The 19,127-nt window shown below is 51.0% G+C and overlaps 1 protein-coding gene across 1 annotated transcript in view; it reads left to right on the top strand.

The window, feature by feature from the left end:
• MN1 (MN1 proto-oncogene, transcriptional regulator) overlaps window positions 1-4,055 on the top strand; it is a 48,905-nt gene extending 44,850 nt beyond the window's left edge. Inside the window, exon 2 of the mRNA XM_061385218.1 lies at window positions 1,101-4,055. Coding sequence (XP_061241202.1) covers window positions 1,101-1,282 — 182 coding nt within the window. The 3' untranslated portion in view covers window positions 1,283-4,055. The remainder of the gene's footprint in view (window positions 1-1,100) is intronic.
• Window positions 4,056-19,127: the final 15,072 nt, after the last annotated feature.

Genomic DNA, 19,127 nt, shown 5'->3' with positions numbered 1-19,127 from the left:
CTCCCTCGGCCGGAGCTGGGCCCCCACCCCCAAGGCCTGCTCTTCTCACTTTTGCTGAGTCAGAAGTTCAGTATCCGTCTATCTTCAAACCCCACTCTGCTCCTGGCTGGCTGTGTGACCTTGGGCAGGTCACCTTGCCTCTCTGAGAGTCAGACTCTGAAAATGGAACAATGAGACTAATCATGATTTAATAGGCCTCAGAACAGAACTGTGGGTCACTGGGCAACAGTAAATTAGAAGTCCTCTGAACTGACTGTTCTCTTCCTTCCCTATCCTAGGACTCCCAATTCCTGTTGTCTTCTAATATAGTTTATACTAGGTGTGAATGGTTGTCAAATTTCTTTCCCCTCAAAGATGTCTAATCAAAGCATGGCTATGGTCTATGCTGTTTCTGGTGCTGTGTGACTGAATGAGAAGGAAATTGAGGGCATTTTCATTGCGGGTGTAGGAGAGGAGTGGACTCCCTTACCTCTATCACTGAAAGTTCTTTCATGCAGCAGCTGGGGATGGGCAAAGGCATTCATGTCGCTGGAGAGTCCACACTCAGTCTCTACTGCTCTGAGCAGTTTGGTACTTCATAAGGGGGTTCCCAGCACATAGCAGCCCCTTAGCAAATGTCTGTCTAGCGGATGACAGGAGAATGGGTTATATTCTAGACCTGAATGATCCTCCCCACTCTTATTTAATTCATTGCATCTGATGAACTCCTACATATCCCTCAATACTCAGTTGAGATATGCCTCCTCCAAGAAGCCTTCCTAACTTACTTCAGGAGCAGTTAATATTTTGGGAACTCTAGTCCATCAGAGATGGGCAAACTCTGAGTTTATCCTGCCTAACTCTTCTATTTTCCAAGGTGGTGGAGAAAAACAGACCCAAGAGGGAGGGGTCTTCCCTTGGCTAAAGTGTGACAGCCCAAGTCAAAGGCAACAGCATGAGGGTTCAAACCAAGCGACTTTAGATCTCCTTGGGCTGTCTTTAGGCACAAAAAAAGGGCCTGCACTTGTCCTGTCCTCCTGCCTCTGCCACTCTGTCCCCATCAGGGCCTCTTGCAGAGTCAAGCAAGCAGCTAACGTTCTGTCTTCCTTCTTTCTCTGCAGCCCACGACCTCCCTGCGAACAAGGCCTCGGCACCCCAGCCCGGCAGCCATTTGCAGTGCCTGTCTGTCCACTGCACAGACGACGTGGGTGATGCCAAGGCCCGAGCCTCTGTGCCCACCTGGCGGTCCCTGCACTCCGACATTTCCAACAGATTCGGGACATTCGTGGCCGCCCTGACTTGAAGTGACAAGAAATACCCCCTCCCCCAACCAGGCCCTCCCTTCCCCCTTTCTCTCTCCTCTCCCCCCTGACCTGACCCCGCCCCTACCTGCCCCCACCACGTGAATTCGAAAGGGCCACTATTGCTGAGTGGGTGATTTCTTTTTTTCTAGGTTGGTACCTGCTTAGTGGCATATGGACCGGAAGGGGTTAATTTAAAGGGGGAAAAAAAAAAACCTCAAAAATTTTTTTTTAAAAAAGAAACTCTGTCTGCCACGGTATGTTACCAGTGTTAACCCTTCTGCAGTTAGCAAACTTTTGCTGAAGCATTTTCTTCCTGCTAGATAATTCCCATTTTTTTTTTCTGTAATCTTGGCATACGTTTTTTTAGATGACCTCTTTCCTTGTTTTATTTTCGTGCTGCTGTATGTCCAAGTATTGTTATTTCATAATAAGACAAGAGTTGCTTTCCTTTTTAATTCTCTTTTAGTCTTGTTCCTCCCTACCTCCTTTTTTTTTTTTTTTCCTTTTTCCTTTTGCTTTGTTCACTGCTTATTAAAATGGAAATCCTGGAGAATAGTAGTTCTGGAATATTGCCGGGTGAGAGTCAAATTGTCATCACAATATTATATATTGACACCCAACTGTCATCAGTCAGGCAGGAGCCAAACAATTAATGCCCCCCTTAGGTATTCCGCCTGAGATTTTGTTTTGTCTGTTCCCTAAGAAAATAGACATATATATTTTCATTCCTACAAGCACACGCTCAGCCTTCAGCTCCGTTCTCTCTTTTGCTGGGAGCTGCCTTTCACTGCGATGGAGGTGATGACGTGTCCAGCCTGCTTCTGTGGGAAGCAGTTGGAATATTCGACTGTGGTGTTTTCTCTCCTTTTCTGGGCCTCTGCACCAACGCCCAGGCCCTGAATTTTCACGCTGTGCGGAGCATCCCTGGTCCGCACGGGGATGGTGGCAGGCTCCCGCTCTGCTCTGGGCCAGGTCGGCTGGGTCTGGGGTGTTTGAGCTGAAGGGTCAGGTCTCAGCCTTGACCTTTCCCGACGTCTGTGGCCAACCAGGCATCGGGGCCAGAAGGAGTGGTTCCTGGGTCATCGCCCACTTCTCCCCATTCTGGGCCGCCCCCGCATCCCTGGGAGGGCCCAGCACTTTTTGGAGGAGCTGGTTGAGTAAAGGAGCCCCCAGGCTCTCTTGGCCAAGCCCCCTTCCTGCCTCCCAGCCTGTGTGTCTTCTTTGGAGGAGTTTGCAGATTCCCGAGGGCTAGAGAGGAGAGAAAGGGACTGCAACAAGTGACTTTGATTCTTGGCCTTTTTCTTTTTTTAAAACCCCAGAATCCCCTCTTCCGCTTTTGGTGTAATCTTAGCCTGCTGCAAAACCAGAGCCATGTCCTGAGCATCTCCTGAAGGAATGACTTCTTTGAGCAGAGGTGAAGGAGCGGCTGGGTGAGCAGGGACCCAGCTGAGGCCTCTTACCCGGTGCTCCCAGAGCAGCCGTCAGTGGAGGCCCGGCGCGGGCAGGGGAGTCTTTCTTTGGGTGCTGCTGATGACCGCAAAGGGCTTGTGTGATTCACGGGGGTGGTGGGGGTGGCCCAGATTCCAGGGTGGGCCAGCCAAGGAGTGACTGACACCATGTCACCCAAATCTGTAACTCTTCTGCTCAATTTCAATTTCTGAGCATCTTACTAAATGCTCCATTTTGAGCTTCACGCCCCCTCCATCCTTCCCCCTACCCCTGCCCCATGTCCCCAGAGTTTTCAGACCCGGCTTTTTTTTTTTTAAGCAAGTGACCTGAAGGCTTTGCGCTCACCATACAACACCCACATTGTTTATTTCAAAGAACTTTTTAGCAAAGGGAGAAGAGCATCCAGAAAAATCTGGCTCTTTCCACTTCCCCCTCCTCGTCTTTCCTCCTGCTGGCCCTTTTGGCTCGGGGTCTGAGTCTGGACCGTCTGAAGTTCCTGCATGGGCAGTTTGACCTGGGTTGGCCCCGGCCCCTGCAGAAGGCAGGCAGGAGCAGCTGGTGTGGACTGATCAAAGAGAAGAAGGTGGGAGCTCACCCAGTGAAGGAGAGAAAGGGGCAGGGAACCTCCCCTCCTGCAGTGGGCTGCGGGAGGGCCAGCCATGGTCCGAGCGAAACTCCACGCCCCCTCTGATTCCGCAATGTACAGCTGTTTGAGAGCTTCATCCTTTTATTTCTTAAACAGGAATGATTTCTCCTTAATTGCTTAAGGCCGGGGAGCCAAGTGTCTTGACTTCTGTCTTTGACTTTCCCTGCGTTGAGGCCATCAGCTCATGGTCCTGGCAACCTCGGAAACCCCTGAAGTTTTCAACTTTCTCGCTCCCCACGACCCCAGAATGGAACAGCTTTAAAAATAGCCTTAAGCAAAAGGATGTTATTTCACTAGATTTGGTTTAATGGAAAGAATAAAAGTAAATTAAAAACACACCCAACCCACGAGACTCCACAAACACTGGTAATCGGTACTGCATAGCAAAACTCTTCGGGAAAGAATATGAAAACGTTATTGCACATGTAAAATATGGAAACTTAACTCTGCTGTGTGTTAGGCAATCCTGTAATCTTTTTTGACTCTTAAAAGAAATTCATTTCTGAAATGCTTGGTTGGAAGACTGTGACAATAGCTCATGAAATTGAGTGTTATTTTTTTCTTTCTTTTTTTAAAAAAATATGTAAAGTGCAGTCTTCTGTATTCATGCATATTGTATATACCTGTATATGTTTTCCTGAGCAGCTAAATAACAATAAATATGACGTTAATGGTGACTGTGGTACATTTGTGGGCGGGGCTTGCCTTATTTTTCCCCATCCCCTCCCCTTTTACCTGGTCATTGTTTTACTCAGTCGTGTCCCACTCTTTTTTTTTGGGGGGGGGGACCCCATGGACTGTAGCCTGCCAGGCTCCTCTGTCCAGGCATGGAATTCTCCAGGCAAGAATTCTGGAATGGGTTGCTATTCTCTTCTCCAGGGGAACTTCCTGACCCAGGGATCAAACCCAGGTTTCCTGAACTGCAGGCAGATTCTTTACCATCTGAGTCACCAGGGAAGCCCATGGAGGATGGGAATGTGGGTCTGGATGCTGTAGTGTGTGTGTGTGTGTGTGTGTGTGCGCACGCACGTGTGCATTGATGCTGTTCTAAGTTGGGTCATCTCAGACCCTCTCTCTGTGGCAGAGGAGGCCCACGTGTGCATTGATGCTGTTCTAAGTTGGGTCATCTCAGACCCTCTCTCTGTGGCAGAGGAGGGGCAGCTGTCCTGTGCACTCTGGTGTATTTAGCGTTGTTCCTGGGCTCTGCCCACCAACTGCCAGCAGCATCTCTTCTCCCCCCGCTTCCCTTGCAACAACTCCAAATGTCTCCAAGCATGGCTCAGTGTCTGTGCAGGACATGAGCCCCTGGAGCTGGGAACCACTGGTGCAGGAGGGAGGCAGGGGCAAGGGGCTGCGCTGGGTGGTGGTTATTCTTTTGGGCCCCAGTGTTCAGGTCCCAGGAAGCTTCATTAACCTCTGGCAGGTTTCACAGGTGCTCGGCGCCTCTGTTTCCTCATCCACCATGTGAGCGCTCGTGGAGTCGTTCTCGGAGACGGTGCGTGTGGACGCAGCACATGGGCAGGCTCCAGATACGGAAACTGTTAGCGTCATGTCGATCAGCTCATGGTGCAGCTGATGGTGTTTTGGAGGTGGGCGGTTATGCATCGGGGGCTGCTTCCTTGGCAGCCCTGGGCCATGGACAAGTGGTTTACCCCACCTCCATTTTCTTATCTGTGTGTATGTGTGGGTGTTAGCTGCTCAGTTGTGCCCAACTCTTGGCCAACCCGTGGACTGCAGCTCGCCAGGCTCCTCTGTCCGTGGGATTTTCCAGGCAAGATACTGAAGAGGGTTGCCATTCTCTTCTCCAGGGGATCTTCCCAACCCAAGAATTGAACCCAGGTCTCCCACTTTACAGGAAGATTCTCTACCGTTTGAACCACCAGGGAAGCCCTTTCTTATGTCTAAACTGGAGCAAATGGAATTCCCTGGTGGCCTAGTGGTTAGGATTCTGCACTTTCACTGCCATTGCCTGGGTTCAATCTCTGGTCTGGGAACAAAGATCTTGAAAGCTGCAAGGCACGGCCAAAATAAATAAATAAAAATTTAAATAATAAATAAAATGGAGTAAATCACATCTAGCTTGAAGTTTACCATGAGCACTAGCTCACAGGCCCTGTAACATTCTGGCTGTCCCATGGGCTTCCCTTTGGGCAGCAGGTTCACTCTGGCACCTACAGCCTTAGACTTGAGGTCATAGCAGACCTTTAGTCTCCAAAGGGGGAAGTGTGGTGGGGAGGAGACAGACAAGGCAAATAAATTGACAGGTACCAGTGAGGAGAATATGCCCAGTCGCCAACTATAGGACGAGGGATGAATGTCACTCCCAGAGATCCATGAACCCCACGTTGGAGGCTCAGGGAAGGCTTCCTCCAATGGTCATGCCCAGGTAGGGTTTTGAAGGATGAATAGGAGTTCACCTTATTCATCCCAGCATACAGTGGACCCTGATTTGGCAGAAATTTTGTTGTATTTTTTTTCCCTTCAGTTTAAAAAGTTTTCTTATACAGTTGACCCTTGGGCAACATGGGTTTGAAGCATGTGGGTCCACCTACAGGCAAATGTTTTTCAATAGTAAATACTACATACAGTCCTACACAATTGGAACTGGTTGAATCCATGGACGCAGAACCACAGATTTGGAGGAACCAGATATAAGGAGAACTGACTATCAGCGACATGCAGATTTTCCACTGAGGACAAGTCAGCACCCCGAAATCCCTTGTGGTTCAGGGGTCAACAGTTACACAACAGTGTACTTGTCAGAATGTAAAGTCTTAAGACTGTGGCCTCTCTATTCACTATAATCTGGAGGAGCTCAAAAGTCTCTTCAAGCTTGAAAGATCTGTTCAAAGTGAGAGTGGTACGTGAGCGTGTTTGGTACCCAAGGAAGGGAAGAAAGATGAGAGAATGATGAGCACTGAAGGATGGGCATTTGAGAGCCTTCAGATTGATGTGAAACGAATGGATGATAAAGTGAAGGGGTTCACATCTCCGAGGATTCATTAACCAAAAGGATCACTGACTGGCATATTGAGGGGAAGGCATGGGATCCTGTGATACCGATGGGGCTTCACACTGAGGTGTGTGTTGGCCCCGAGGAGGGCAGGTTGGGACTCAAGCTTCAGGCTGGTGCATCTGGCAGGTTGGTTTTTCCATATTAACAGAAACACTGTCTTGCCATCGACTGGATAATGAATGGGTAAACGAAATGTGATATATTCATACAATGGAATATTATTTAGCCATAAAAACGTGAACTTTGAAAATATTGGACTAAGTAGTCTGACACAAAAAGTCCACAGATTATATGATTCCATTTATATGAAATGTCTAGAAAAGGCAAAGCCATAGAGACAGAAAGTGGTTGTTCAGTCACTCAATCGTGTCCGACTCTGCGGCACCATGGACTGCAGCGCGCCAGGCCTCCCTGTCCGTCAGCAACTCCCGGAGCTTACTCAAACTCATGTCCGTTGATTCGGTGATGCCATCCAACCATCTCATTCTCTGTCGCCCCCTTCTCCTCCTGCCCTCAATCTTTCCCAGCATCAGGGTCTTTTAGAAACATCAACATATGTTGTTCTAAGGGAGAAAACTCATAAAATGTGTCTGTTTAATTAATTGTAAATACTAGTGAGAGTATAAAGTAAGCAAAGGCTTAGAACACACTCTGCACATTAAATAGTCGCTAGTCACACAGGGACTGTGGGAATGCCAGTGGAAGAGTCCTAGCAACATCCCCGGACAATCACCACGAGTCAGTGCTACCAGCAGAGGACTCTCAGGGTCCCCAGGTCCCTGCTAGAGGGGAGTCTCAGCTCAGAGTAGGCAGTGAAACAACACTGATTGCTGAGTAGTATTTCATCCTATGGATATACCAGTCTGCCCTTGCATTTACCTAGGAACAAAACTAGTGTAAAGATCTGTGTACAGGTTTTTTTTTGTGCTTGTATTCTTAGTCGCTCATCCCCATGTCCGACTCTTTGCGACCCCATGGACTGTAGCCCGCCAGGCTCCTCTGTCTGTGGGATTTTCCAGGCAAGAATGCTGGAGTGGGTTGCTATTTCCTTCTCCAGGGGATCTCCCCGACCCAGGGATCGAACCCGGGTCTCCTGCACTGCAGGTGGATTCTTTATCGTTGGAGCCACCAAGTTTTTGGGTGGGTCATATAAGAGGTGTAGGTTTTCCTTCTTAAGAAACTGTCAAACCATTTTTCAAAAGTGGTTGTGCCACTTTGCATTCTCATTGGTGACATCTGAAAGCTCTGTCACCAGGAAGTGACGGAGGATGTTAGAAGGATAGCTTGCCTTCTAACATCCTTGGCAACACTTTTTACTATCTGTCTTTTTAACTTGGCCATTCTAGTGTGTGTGTGGTGATATCTTACTGAGGTTGTAACTTGTATTTCCCTAATGATGCTCTGTGTATTTTCATGTGTTTATTTGCTTCCAGAATATCTTTTTTTGGTGAAATGTCTGTTCAAATCCTTTGCCCAGTTATTTGTCCAATTGCTTGTCTTTTTGTTATTGAATTCTAAAAATTCTTTATATATTCTGGACACCAGTCCCTGCTCCGTGTGTTGCAAATATTTTCTTCCAGTCTGTGGTTTTTCTTGTGGTGTTCTCTGAAGTGCAAGCGTTTAAATATTCCACAAGTTCCACGAAGTACATTTCATCAAGTTTCTCTTTAGGGCAAAAGCCATCTGTGTCTTCCCTGGGATTCTGCTTTCTTCTAGTAGCTTTATGGTTTCATGTTTGGCTTCCACGTTGAGCTTTCCATAACACATTTGGATTGAGGTTTGCATATGGCCTGAGGCAAAGGTGAGGGTTCTTTCTCCATGCTTCCAATGCAAGGGATGCAGTTTCAATCCCTGGTCAGGGAACTAAGATCCCACATGCAGCACAGGGCAGAAAAATAAAAACAATAAAAAAGAGTTCTTTATTTCTAGAATATTCCATTGTCCCAGCACCATTGGTTGAAGAGATTTTTCCATTCCTCCATTAGGCTGTTTTGGTACCACTGTTGAAAATCATTTGACCGTATTTATAGGGGTTATTTTTGAACCCTCTATTCTACTGATTTTGTTCCCATCTTCTGCTACATGTATAAATATTAAGCTGGGGTGGAAATTTTGGTAAGTTCTTTCTGAAGAATGGACAAGAGAGGGAGTCTAGAAGAGATTATAGTGTGTCCTCCATAATTCTAAAATAAATTAGAATTTGTTTGCCTTGAGGGACTTCTCTGGAGGTCCAGTGGTTAAGACTTTGCCTGTCCATACAGGGGGTGTGGGTTGGATCCCTGGTCGGGGAGCTAAGATCCTGCATGTCTCGGGGCCAAAAAGCCAAAACATAAAACAGAAACAATATTGTAATAAATTCAGAAAAGACTTTAAAAATGGTCCACATAAAAAAATCTTAAAAAAAAAAAACGCGGCTGCAGTTTAGTCACTAAGTTCTGTCCGACTCTTTGGGGCCCCATGGACAACACGGCAGTGTCACTGTTTCCTGCTGAAGGCCCCCCCGGCCTGAGAACGTCTGTCTTTTTTGAAAATGAGGTCAACTTGCCCTAGAGAGAGATGTTAGAGACGGAGTAGCAGTGAGCGGAGACATCCTCCTTGCAGCAATGGAAAGGGCTTGGAGAGAGTTGAAACAGGAGTGACTTCATCACTAGGAGGCTGGGGATTGCTCAAGGCTCATTTGGGCACCTCATGTGCCATCCTGCCCCAGACTTCCCAGAAATGTTGCTCAATCTCTCTATTTTACACGCGAAGACTCGAAGGCTCAGAATGTCCAGTTCAAGGTCAGGCATCCAGGCAGCCACAGAGCCAGAACCAAATACCCTGCCTCCTGTCACTAACTGTTCCTTGTCTTCAGACGGAGTCCCAGGCTAACTGGAGGACAGGCAGCGCCACGCAGAAGTTTGTTTTGTTCAGTTCAGTATCTGCAGCGATTGGCACAAGGCCTGGCACACAGTAGGACTGCACTAGATACAGGCTGAATAAAAGGGGCCCTTGGTGGCTCCCACTTTCTTGCTCTAAGCCCCTCTTGTTGGGTTAATGGATGGAGAACAGGGCTCATGTCTGGGGGATGAGAGCTGATTGCTAAGACTCAGACTCTGGCTGATGTATAAATACACTTCCAGTGCCACTCATGGCTGTGGTGACAAAACCCACAGCAGGTCTTGAGTGAATTCTATTAGGAGACTAATACAGCTGGGAAAGGAATTAGGGATGGCTTAAGAATGCCTTGCTGAAGAAGGCCGGGGGAAGAGACTGAGAAAGTTGGGGAGCAAGCCAAGCAGATATCTGGACAGAGTGACAGCATGTGCAAGGGCCCCGTGGTGGTCAGGACGACCACATTTCAATGGGCCCAGAGTTTGTAGAGAGGCAGAGCAGCAAGGGGCTTTCAGAAACTGGTCCCTGTCCTCCAAACCTCTTCCTCTGGTGCATCTGAAGACAATAACTGAAAAAGCACCCTCTCTGTCTCCCTGTTCTCTCCTGGGCTCCCAGAGTTTGCATTCTGACTCCACTTGCTACCTGATTCCCTGGGCCTGATGCATGTCCCAGGGTCTCTGAGTCTCTGGCTCTCCTCAAAGTTCACTGGTTATCAGCCATTCCCCTCACTTAATTTTACTGAAGGAAGTGATACAAAGATCTGTGTGATATCTGTGTGTGTGCAGGAGGCTGCCAGGCCCAAAGGGACAGCACCAAGGTCTGAGGATGTGGGGAAGGGAAGCCTCCTGGAGGCTCCAGGGAAACAGCTGCGATGCTCCCTGATGTGAGCTGGGGAGCTCTACTTTTTCGATCAATGGTTTGGGGTGCTCAGTTGCTCAGTCGTGTCCAACTCTGCAACCCCAAGGACCATAGCCTGCCAGGCTCCTCTGTCCTTGGGATTTTTCAGGCAAGAATACTGGAGTAGGTTGCCATGCCCTCCTCCAGGAGATCTTCCCAACCCAGGGATCAAACCTGGGTCTCCTGCGTCTCCTTCATTGGTAGACTGATTCTTTATCACCGAGCCACCTGGGAAGCCCTTGCAAAACAGACCAAGTGATAATAAACAATAATAGGAAACACTCACATGATGCAACGTGCAGGGGCTTGAGCCAAGCATTTTACTCCCACAGGTGAGTTATATTGACAGCACTGAAGGCTGGCTCTGTTATGAGCCCCATTTTCTGGAGAAGGAAGTTGAGGTGAAGCCACTTGGCTGAGGTCACCTGGGCAGCATGTGGCTGCTCCCCTTCCTGGGACCATGAGGATTCAGTCATGCTCAGCATAGGGCCAGGATTGGCTAGCCCCTAATGGGTGATACAGATGAAGCTCAGAGAGGCATAGCCACTTACCTGAGGACACACAGCCTGCCAGTGGCAGAGCACAGGTGCAATTTGGGTGTTTCGGGTTAAGGTCTTGTTCTGCCTGCCCTGCTCTGTGCCCTGCATTGAGTGATCACTAGATAAATGCTCTATCCTCTACCCAGGACAGGGCGTGGTCAGATCTCCCATCCTTTGGGCTGCTGTTGGCTAAGGAGGCTGGGAGAAGAGGCTGGGGAGGAGGAGTCTCCTGATTTTAGTGCCTCCCCTCTCTCGGCCTGGGCCAGGTGGGTGTTCCCAGCAGCCCCCCTCCTGCCCACTGTTGGGAGGTAGGGATCGCTCCTCCTGGGGCTGGAGCCCTGCAGATCCGGCTGGTGGGTTGGGGGCTGGAGTAGGGGCTGGACGGCTGTGGGGATGGGGGTCAGTGTCGCCGGGCACCGAGGCCACCACCTTCATCTCACCATGACAGCCCATCGCGCTATGTTAGGGGAGCCAGACCCATGGGAATTTCACCTGTGGGAGCACGTTCTTCCTGGTTGTGCCTCTGGAGCCCTGCCAGCCACCCCAAGCAGCCTTTGTCCCAACGACGAACCCTCAGGAGTTCTGAGCCCCTTGGAGGACAAAGGGCTCACTGAGGCTCCAAGGCCATGTGGGGGAGGAGCAGAGTGGAGTCCCTGACAAGAGCTGACAAGGCTGCTTGTGCCCTACCAACCCCCCACAACACTGAGGACCTTGCTTCTGGGAGTCTTGACTTACCTATCTGTGAGATGGGGTGATTGGGAGGTGCTGAGAGTCCACAGTGGCTGGTGATCACCTGTAACTGTCATATTGAATTTATAATGTACTGGATTGAATATTTTTCATATAGTTTCTGTTACCATCTTGCATCCAACCCTTGGGGCCAGCTGTGTTTCCAAATCCAGAATTTGGGAGAACTTAGAAATTGGGTGAGGTAGGACTTATACCGGACACAACTGAGCATGCATACACACACACGGGACCTATACCACATGCTCAGTGACCCACCCCAGCCCGCTCCTGGGTGGTGGTGGGGCTACCATCAAATGTTAGAAACCATCAGAATGCTCTCATTCGCAGGCTGAAGACCTCCAGGCATGCGGATCTAACAGCTTTCTCTTTTTAGAGCCCTTTTGGATCTCAGGATTGCATGTAACGGGATATGGTCCTTTATTGCTGTAATTCATTCTTTCGCTGGCTCATTCGCAAATAGTTCATTCATGCTCAAATAGTTACTGAGCATGCCAGACGCTGCTTCAGGTCTCAGGGACCCAACAGGGAACAGAGCAAACCCCTGCCCCATGGACCTCACACTGAGACGTGTGGGGTGATTGGCTGTACCGGTGTCTACAGGTACTTGGAGGTTTGTGGGGTCATCACACCTTGTTTATGGGGCTTCCCAGGCAGCGCTCATCGTAAAGAACCTGCCTGCCAATGCAGGAGACACAAGAGACACAGGTTTGATCCCTGGGTCAGGAAGATCTCCTGGAGAAGGGATGGCAACCCACTCCAGTATTCTTGCCTGGAGAATCCCATGGACAGGGTAGCCTGGCGGGCTACAGTCCATGGGGTTGCAAAGAGTTGGACACGACTGAGTGACCTAGCATGCACACCTTGTTTGTGGGTGAGGAAGCCCGTGTCACACACACTGAACACTCAGGTTTTCTTAGAATTCCTTCCCTGTGTCGTGTTAAAGGTGAACGTGGTGATGGAATAGTGATGGTGTGGAATGGACACCACGGTCATGGTCCGCTTGAAGATGAGGAGACAAGTCTGGCTGTGAAATGACTTCATGGCAGGCAGGGCAGGGCCTGGACGGTTGGTGGCCCCAGGGTCTGGCCCCGTTTGGGGCTGGACGAGCGCTGTGTGGATGCTGGGGTGTTGCGTGGGATTTGAGTCCTGTGGGACCTTCTGCTGGTCGTGTGACCTTGGGTGGGCCAGACTCTTGCCTCCAGGGCCTCCATTTTCTCAGCTGTAAAGTGGGCTCAGGGATTCCTTGGGAGGCCCTCCAGCAGGACTGGAGTTAATGAGCTGGATGCAGAAAGCCTGTAGCAGCCCAGGCTCCGAAATAAAGTGGCTTTTCTTCCTGGGGTCTGGAGAGCAGGGTTTGCTGAGCAGCTGGACTGCTCGGAGCGAGGACAGGGGGACATGTAAAAGGCCTCAGAGGCCCCGGTCCCCGTCCGGATGCTCTGACTCTCTGGATGTGGAGTCTGACACTCCGGCTTCTGGGCCAGGTGGTGAAACTTGGGTTGAGAGCCCCATCCGCCAGCACCCTGTCCTGATGGCAGCTGACCCGGAGTAGCAAGGAGGGCAGGGTGGCCAGGCCAGCTCCCGACAGAGATGGAGGGCTAAGGGCTGTGGGCAGTGAGCTCAGACACAGCTGGGCTGGCTTCTTGGCCACTCAGGACAGGCTGGCTACACAGCTTTGGGGGCCCAGTGCAGAATAAGAACATGGGCCCCTTGTTCAAAGAGCAGGAAGCAAAACCCACAAAAAAGGCACTGACATACAGAGCTTCTCCCTTTCTGCTGCGGTGACTCCTCCGACCGCTGGTTTTTTCTTTGCTATTTAATGTGGGTCTAAGTGAAGAAAAATCAAACTTTTAAGTTATTAGCATGAATTTCACCACTCAGTTTCATGTTGTGCAACACCACTTCAAAGCAAAAATACAAGAGTGTTTACATGCGGAACCATCGAAGTTACACAACTTGCATTTGTAGTTGGTATAAACGCATCGTAACCAGAACTGTGGAAATGCTGCTCAAAAAAACGAACCTGGATGCTTTCCTTTCACTTCTCGATACACGCACATTCTTCCAAGACCCTGCCTTTGGAGAGAGGCTCACCGAAAGAAGGAGTAGTAGTGGGCTCCTCTCCCCTTCCTTTGCCACCGTTTGTGGCATCAGTAAACACAAGTCAGGGAGGTTGCCGAGACCCCTCGGCTGTCTGTGTTTCTTAGAGCCTTCCTGCTGCATGCGGAGTAAGTTCGGGTGAAAAAGGGGGCTGCTCCCGGCTGGCAACCTCCTCTGCTTACTCAATCTTAGATGCAAACTCCTCACCTTGCACTTGGTTTGCTGCTTGTTGAATCCCCATGCCTAGGAGACGTCCACTTGAACTCTGCTCATGGGGCATCCTGAAAGCTGCACGGCACCGCGCAGCAACAGAGAGCAGCGGACACCCATGTGATATGTACCTCGTCTGCCTGCATGCGTGCTCCTTTGTCCCAAGGGACTTTGCTTGACGAAACACGTTTTTGGATAAAACTATGAGGAACTTAAGACAGCAACAGCAAAACAATAAACCAACTGTGGGCCCTGGAAAGCATGAGGTGTGTAGACTGGACACGTCACAAGCTTGAGAGGTTGCTCCTATTCCGGAGGATGCTGTTTCCCTTTCAGAGGGGGAAACTGAGGCCCACGGAGGCGCAGGGGCCCAGGTGAGGTCATGGATGGCCAGACTGGGACCTTCCTGCACCTCAGCGCCCCCCAAATTGGATTGGGGGTCATCAGATTTGCCTCACGGGGATGAGGTGCTGGTGAGGAGCAGATGCGGGATTGAGTTCATCACTGTTTAGTCACTCAGTCATGTCTGACTCTTTGCAACCCCAAGGACTATAGCCTGCCAGGCTTCTCTGTCCATGGAATTTCCCAGGCAGGAATACTGGAGTGGGTTGCCATGCCCTCTTCCAGGGGATCTTCCCGATCCAGGGATTGAACCCCTGTCTCCTGCATTGGTAGGTGGATTCTTTACCACTGAGCCACCAGGGAAGCTCTGGGATTGAGTTTACAGAGGCCAGTTACTATCCTGACTCCTGCAGGTCAATAGGTTTGCTTACTTATTCCTTATGTTGTCTAACTGTTACTCTGTGCCAGGCAAGACTGACCTGATCCTAGTCCCGAGGAACTTCGGATCTGGGGGACTGGGCCCTTCTTCCCAGCCTAGGTTTGGGCCATGCCCTGTGTACATCCTGAAGCCAGAGGCCACAGCTCTCATCACCCCTTGGTAGGCGGCCAGAGGGTGGGACGTGACAGCCCCTGACCTACGTGTCATCAGAGATGGGCTGCGAATTTGCTGAGAGTTTCAATGGCTCAAGAAAGGGCATTCTAGGAAGAGGTCACAACCTGAGCGAAGGCTTTGGAGTTAGAGACGGTGTCAGGGGAAAGCCGCCAAAGCCTAGAACCTGGAGCAGGAACGGTGAAGGCAGAGGTGGAGGTTTGAGCCAGAGGCCTCAGAGGAGAGCCCCAAGGTCAGTTCAGTTCAGTTCAGTTCAGACGCTCAGTCGTGTCCGACTCTTTGCGCCCCCATGAATTGCAGCACACCAGGCCTCCCTGTCCATCACCAACTCCCGGCGTTCACTCAGACTCATGTCCATTGAGTCGGTGATGCCATCCAGCCATCTCATCCTCTGTCGTCCCCTTCTCCTCCTGCCCTCAATCCCTCCCAGCATCAGAGTCTTTTCCAATGAGTCAACTCTTCACATGAGGTGGCCAAAGTACTGGAGTTTCAGCTTTAGCATCATTCCTTCCAAAGAACACCAGGACTGATCTTAGGTCACGTGACTCTAAATCCCACCCCACCCCCCACCAGGATGATTCCTGGGCCAGGCCCCCAGCCAAGATTGCTCCTTGGAACTTGGCTCTTTGTACGGAGCCAAAGGATCCCTGAGAGCCTGGCCTCATGGACGAGATGCGCCAGATTTTTCTCTTTCTTCCCTCTTTCCTCCGTTTCCTCTCGCCTCCCTTCCCTCCCTCCTCCCTTCCTTCCCTTCCCTCCTCTCTCCTTTCTTCTTCCTCCATCCCTCCCTTCCTTCCTTCCCAGGCCTGGGTCCTAGAAGTTCTTCAGCTGAGTCTCTACGTGAAAACAATAGCAACTTTGCTTATCCAGCTGACTGTGTGTTAAGTATGGGGCCAAGACTGTGTGCCTTCTCTGCAGATCCCCCTTCCTCCACCCTGTTATCTTAGCGATGAGGAAACAGCTCAGAGAGCTGAGGTGACTCCCCCAAAGTCACTGTGAATGGGGTAACTGGGTTTAAGCCCAGGCCATTCGATGCTTCCCTGTGTGTCCAGAACCACCAGACCAGACTCCCGCAGGCCTGCCTGCTCACACCTCACTGCCCTTTCTGCCTCATCACCTCTTTTCCCTCCACCTGTTGAACTCACTGTTCAGAACCCTGCTCTGATGGCCTTTTCTTTGCTTCTTTAAGCACCCAAACACATCTCCATCCCATAAATACCTGAGTACCTCTATATTCCAGGGCATGGTGCCAGGTCCTAGAGAAACACTGATGAATAACTTCCCTGGTCTGCCGAGGAGGAAGTCAACACATGCCAATACCTTATTCCTAGCTGTGAAAACACGTGTGAAGGACATAAGTGGTGTGCTTTAATAAGGAACAAAAGGCTGGGATTACTCCAGGTGATGAGAGAAGTTCTTCTGAAGGGGTGCAATTTGAAAGCGCCACCCTGGCCCAGGAACTGGCAAGTGCAGAGGCCCTGGGGCAGGAAGCGCTTGCTGTGTGCAGCTAGAGAAGAAGGAGAGAGGAAAGGTGGTTGGAGATGAGCCTGTGAGCTGGGCCAGCCTCACGCAGTCGTCCCCTGAGGCACTGGGGTTTTGGGGTTCTCTGCCTCCCTCCTCGGAGAAGGCGATGGCACCCCACTCCAGTACTCCTGCCTGGAAAATCCCATGGACGGAGGAGCCTGGTAGGCTGCAGTTCATGGGGTCGCGAAGAGTCGGACACAAGTGAGAAACTTCACTTTCACTTTTCACTTTCATGCATTGGAGAAAGAAATGGCAACCCACTCCAGTGTTCTTGCCTGGAGAATCCCAGGGACGGCGGGGCCTGGTGGGTTGCCGTCTATGGGGTCGCACAGAGTCGGACACGACTGAAGTGACTTAGCAGCAGCAGCAGCCTCCCTCCTGAGCCAGGGGGATCAGATGAAGTCCCCATAGTGTCCCCAGGGCAGGGCCTGACACCCAGGAGGTGGTCAGCAGGTGGGTGACAGGCAGCTCCGCCCCCTCCCTCCTCTTGTCTGTGCAGGAACGCAGCTGGGCCTTGGCCACTTTGCTGCCCCTTCCCCAGGGCACCTCCCACAGGCCATAGCGGGTCAGCGGGATGAGAGCGGGGCCTGAGGGGTGCTGACGTAGGGCCCAGGAGAGGGCCAGGGAGGCCCTCTTTTGGGCGGCAGGCACCATCTGCAGCTCATTTTCCTGTGTCGTTTGCATTCTCTCTGAAATCATTTATTTGTGAAGGTTCCAGCCAAATGCTCTGTCACGAAGCCTACAGCTCTAAAAGGAGCATCACAGGAGCTGGTGGGCACAAGGTCTGGCCCCTCCGGGCGTCCAGCCTGCCCGGGCTCCCTCTCCAAGCCCCCTCCTGCCCAAGGCAACTGCATTTTGGGAGAGGAGGGGGAGAGAGCATTGAGTCATACCCAGCCCGTGTTGGCACAGGTCCCCTGTGCCAGGCTCCGTGTTCAGAAAGCACAGCTCAGACTCTGGGCGCCGGGCACCGAGGTCCAAGCATGGCACTTCCAGCACACGGCAGGGGAACCCCAGCGCTCACGGTCGGGGTGGGCAGCTCTGCCAGGTGGAAAACAGATCTGTCGGCTTCAAGCCCTGTGACTCCCTGCTCAGGATAGGAGGGCAAGGGTCCTCTGAGGTCCTTTGCTACAACCCAGCCTTGTATAGTTGAAGAAATGAGGTCCTTCAAACAGACGGGAAAGGGCGGAGTGAGGATTTACACTAGGAATGTCTGCTTCAGAGGACACATGATGTAACTTCAGCCGTAAAAAAAGGTGACCCTTCTAAACATATGGGACTGGCTCGGCTCAGAGAGGAGGCTGGGGAGACAGAGTCCTGCTCCAAGCACCCCATGGGGCATGTCATACCTGCCAGTGTGTCTTGAAGAGTGGGGTGCAGTCCCCTGGGTGGGTCATGAGATGAATCGGTTTGAATTCCCTAGTGAGATGGCTATTTCCTCCCAGTTCCATGACATCAGGGCAAGACTCCTGTGGGTGCTAATGTGACTTTAACATCTCTCTCCAGCTCTTACTCATCTCCCGTTTTAACTAAGAAGTCCAGAACCTTCTGCAGGCCGTGTTGTCTGGCTAGAATTTAGTGGCCGTTTCCTCGGTGGCTCAACAGCAAAGAATCCGCGGGCCAATGCAGGAGATGCGGGGTCGATCCCTGGGTCAGGAAGATCCCCTGGAGAAGGAAATGGCCACCCACTCCAGTATTCTTGCCTGGAGATCCAACGAACAGAGGAGCCTGGCGGGCTACAGTCCATGGGGGTCACAGAGTGGGACACAGCTAAGCGACAAAGCAGCTGGTTAAGAAAAGAGTTGGACACGACTTAGAGACCAAACAACTGGTTAAGAAGGAACCATCTGAGCTGACCCCAGAAAGGCCACCGGGAGTTCATCAGGGAATAGGAAGAAGTGTTCCGAGTGGAGGGAACCCATGGGGTTTAGACCTGGGGGCCTGGGGAAGTGTGGCCTATTTGAGAGACAGGGGTACTACCTGATGTGACCAGGACTCGTGACAAAAGTGGGAAGGGTCCCCTGGGGAAAAGGCCCTAGTGCCACACAAAAGGACTTGGGATTTATTCTTTGGGGGATGGAAGTCAGGGAAGGGTTTTGAGCTGTAGCAGGGGTTTTGGAGAGGGTGAGACCAGAGGCAGGTAGGCAGTCTGAAGATGTTAGTGACTTGGAGGAGGATGGTGGCTTTGGGAAGGAAGATATGAGGGCTGGCCTGACAATTGGTGGTGGTTTAGTAGCTAGGTCATGTCCGATTCTTACGACCCCATGGACTGTGTAGCCCACCAGGCTCCTCTGTCCGTGGGATTCTCCAGACAAGAACACTGAAGTGGGTTGCCATTTCCTTCTCAAGGGGATCTTCCTGACCCAGGAATCAAACCCAGGTCTCCTGCATTGCAGGCAGATTCTTTACTGACTGAGCTACGAGGGAAGCCCAGCCTGACAATTAGGCTGTGCCTAATGGTGATGGTGGTGAAGATGGCGTTGATGATGGTAATGACGTGGTGACAAGAGTGGTCATAATGGTGGCGGTGATGGTGTTGGTGGTGCTGGTGACGACGATTGTGATGTGATGATGCAATGATGTTGATGGCGGTGATACAGGTAATGGTGTTGGGGGTGGTGATGATGGTTACAATGATGGCGTTAGTGATGTGCGGTGGGAACAGCACAAATGTGTGCTTTGTCCCTCCGTCGTGTCCAACTCTTTGCAACCCTGTGAACTGTAGCTCACCAGGCTCTTCTGTCCATGGAATTTTCCACACAAGAATACTGGAGCGGATTGCCATTTCCTACTCCAGGGGATCTTCCTGACCCAGGGATAGAACCTGCATCTCTTGCACTGGCAGATGGATTCTTTACCACCGAGCCACCTAGGAAGCCCACAACAGCACAAA

The sequence above is a fragment of the Bos javanicus genome, chromosome 17 (genome assembly GCF_032452875.1).
Source record: "Bos javanicus breed banteng chromosome 17, ARS-OSU_banteng_1.0, whole genome shotgun sequence".
NCBI lineage: Eukaryota > Metazoa > Chordata > Mammalia > Artiodactyla > Bovidae > Bos > Bos javanicus.
Note: the sequence above shows the minus strand (reverse complement) of the source record. Positions and strands in the feature narration are given on the sequence as shown.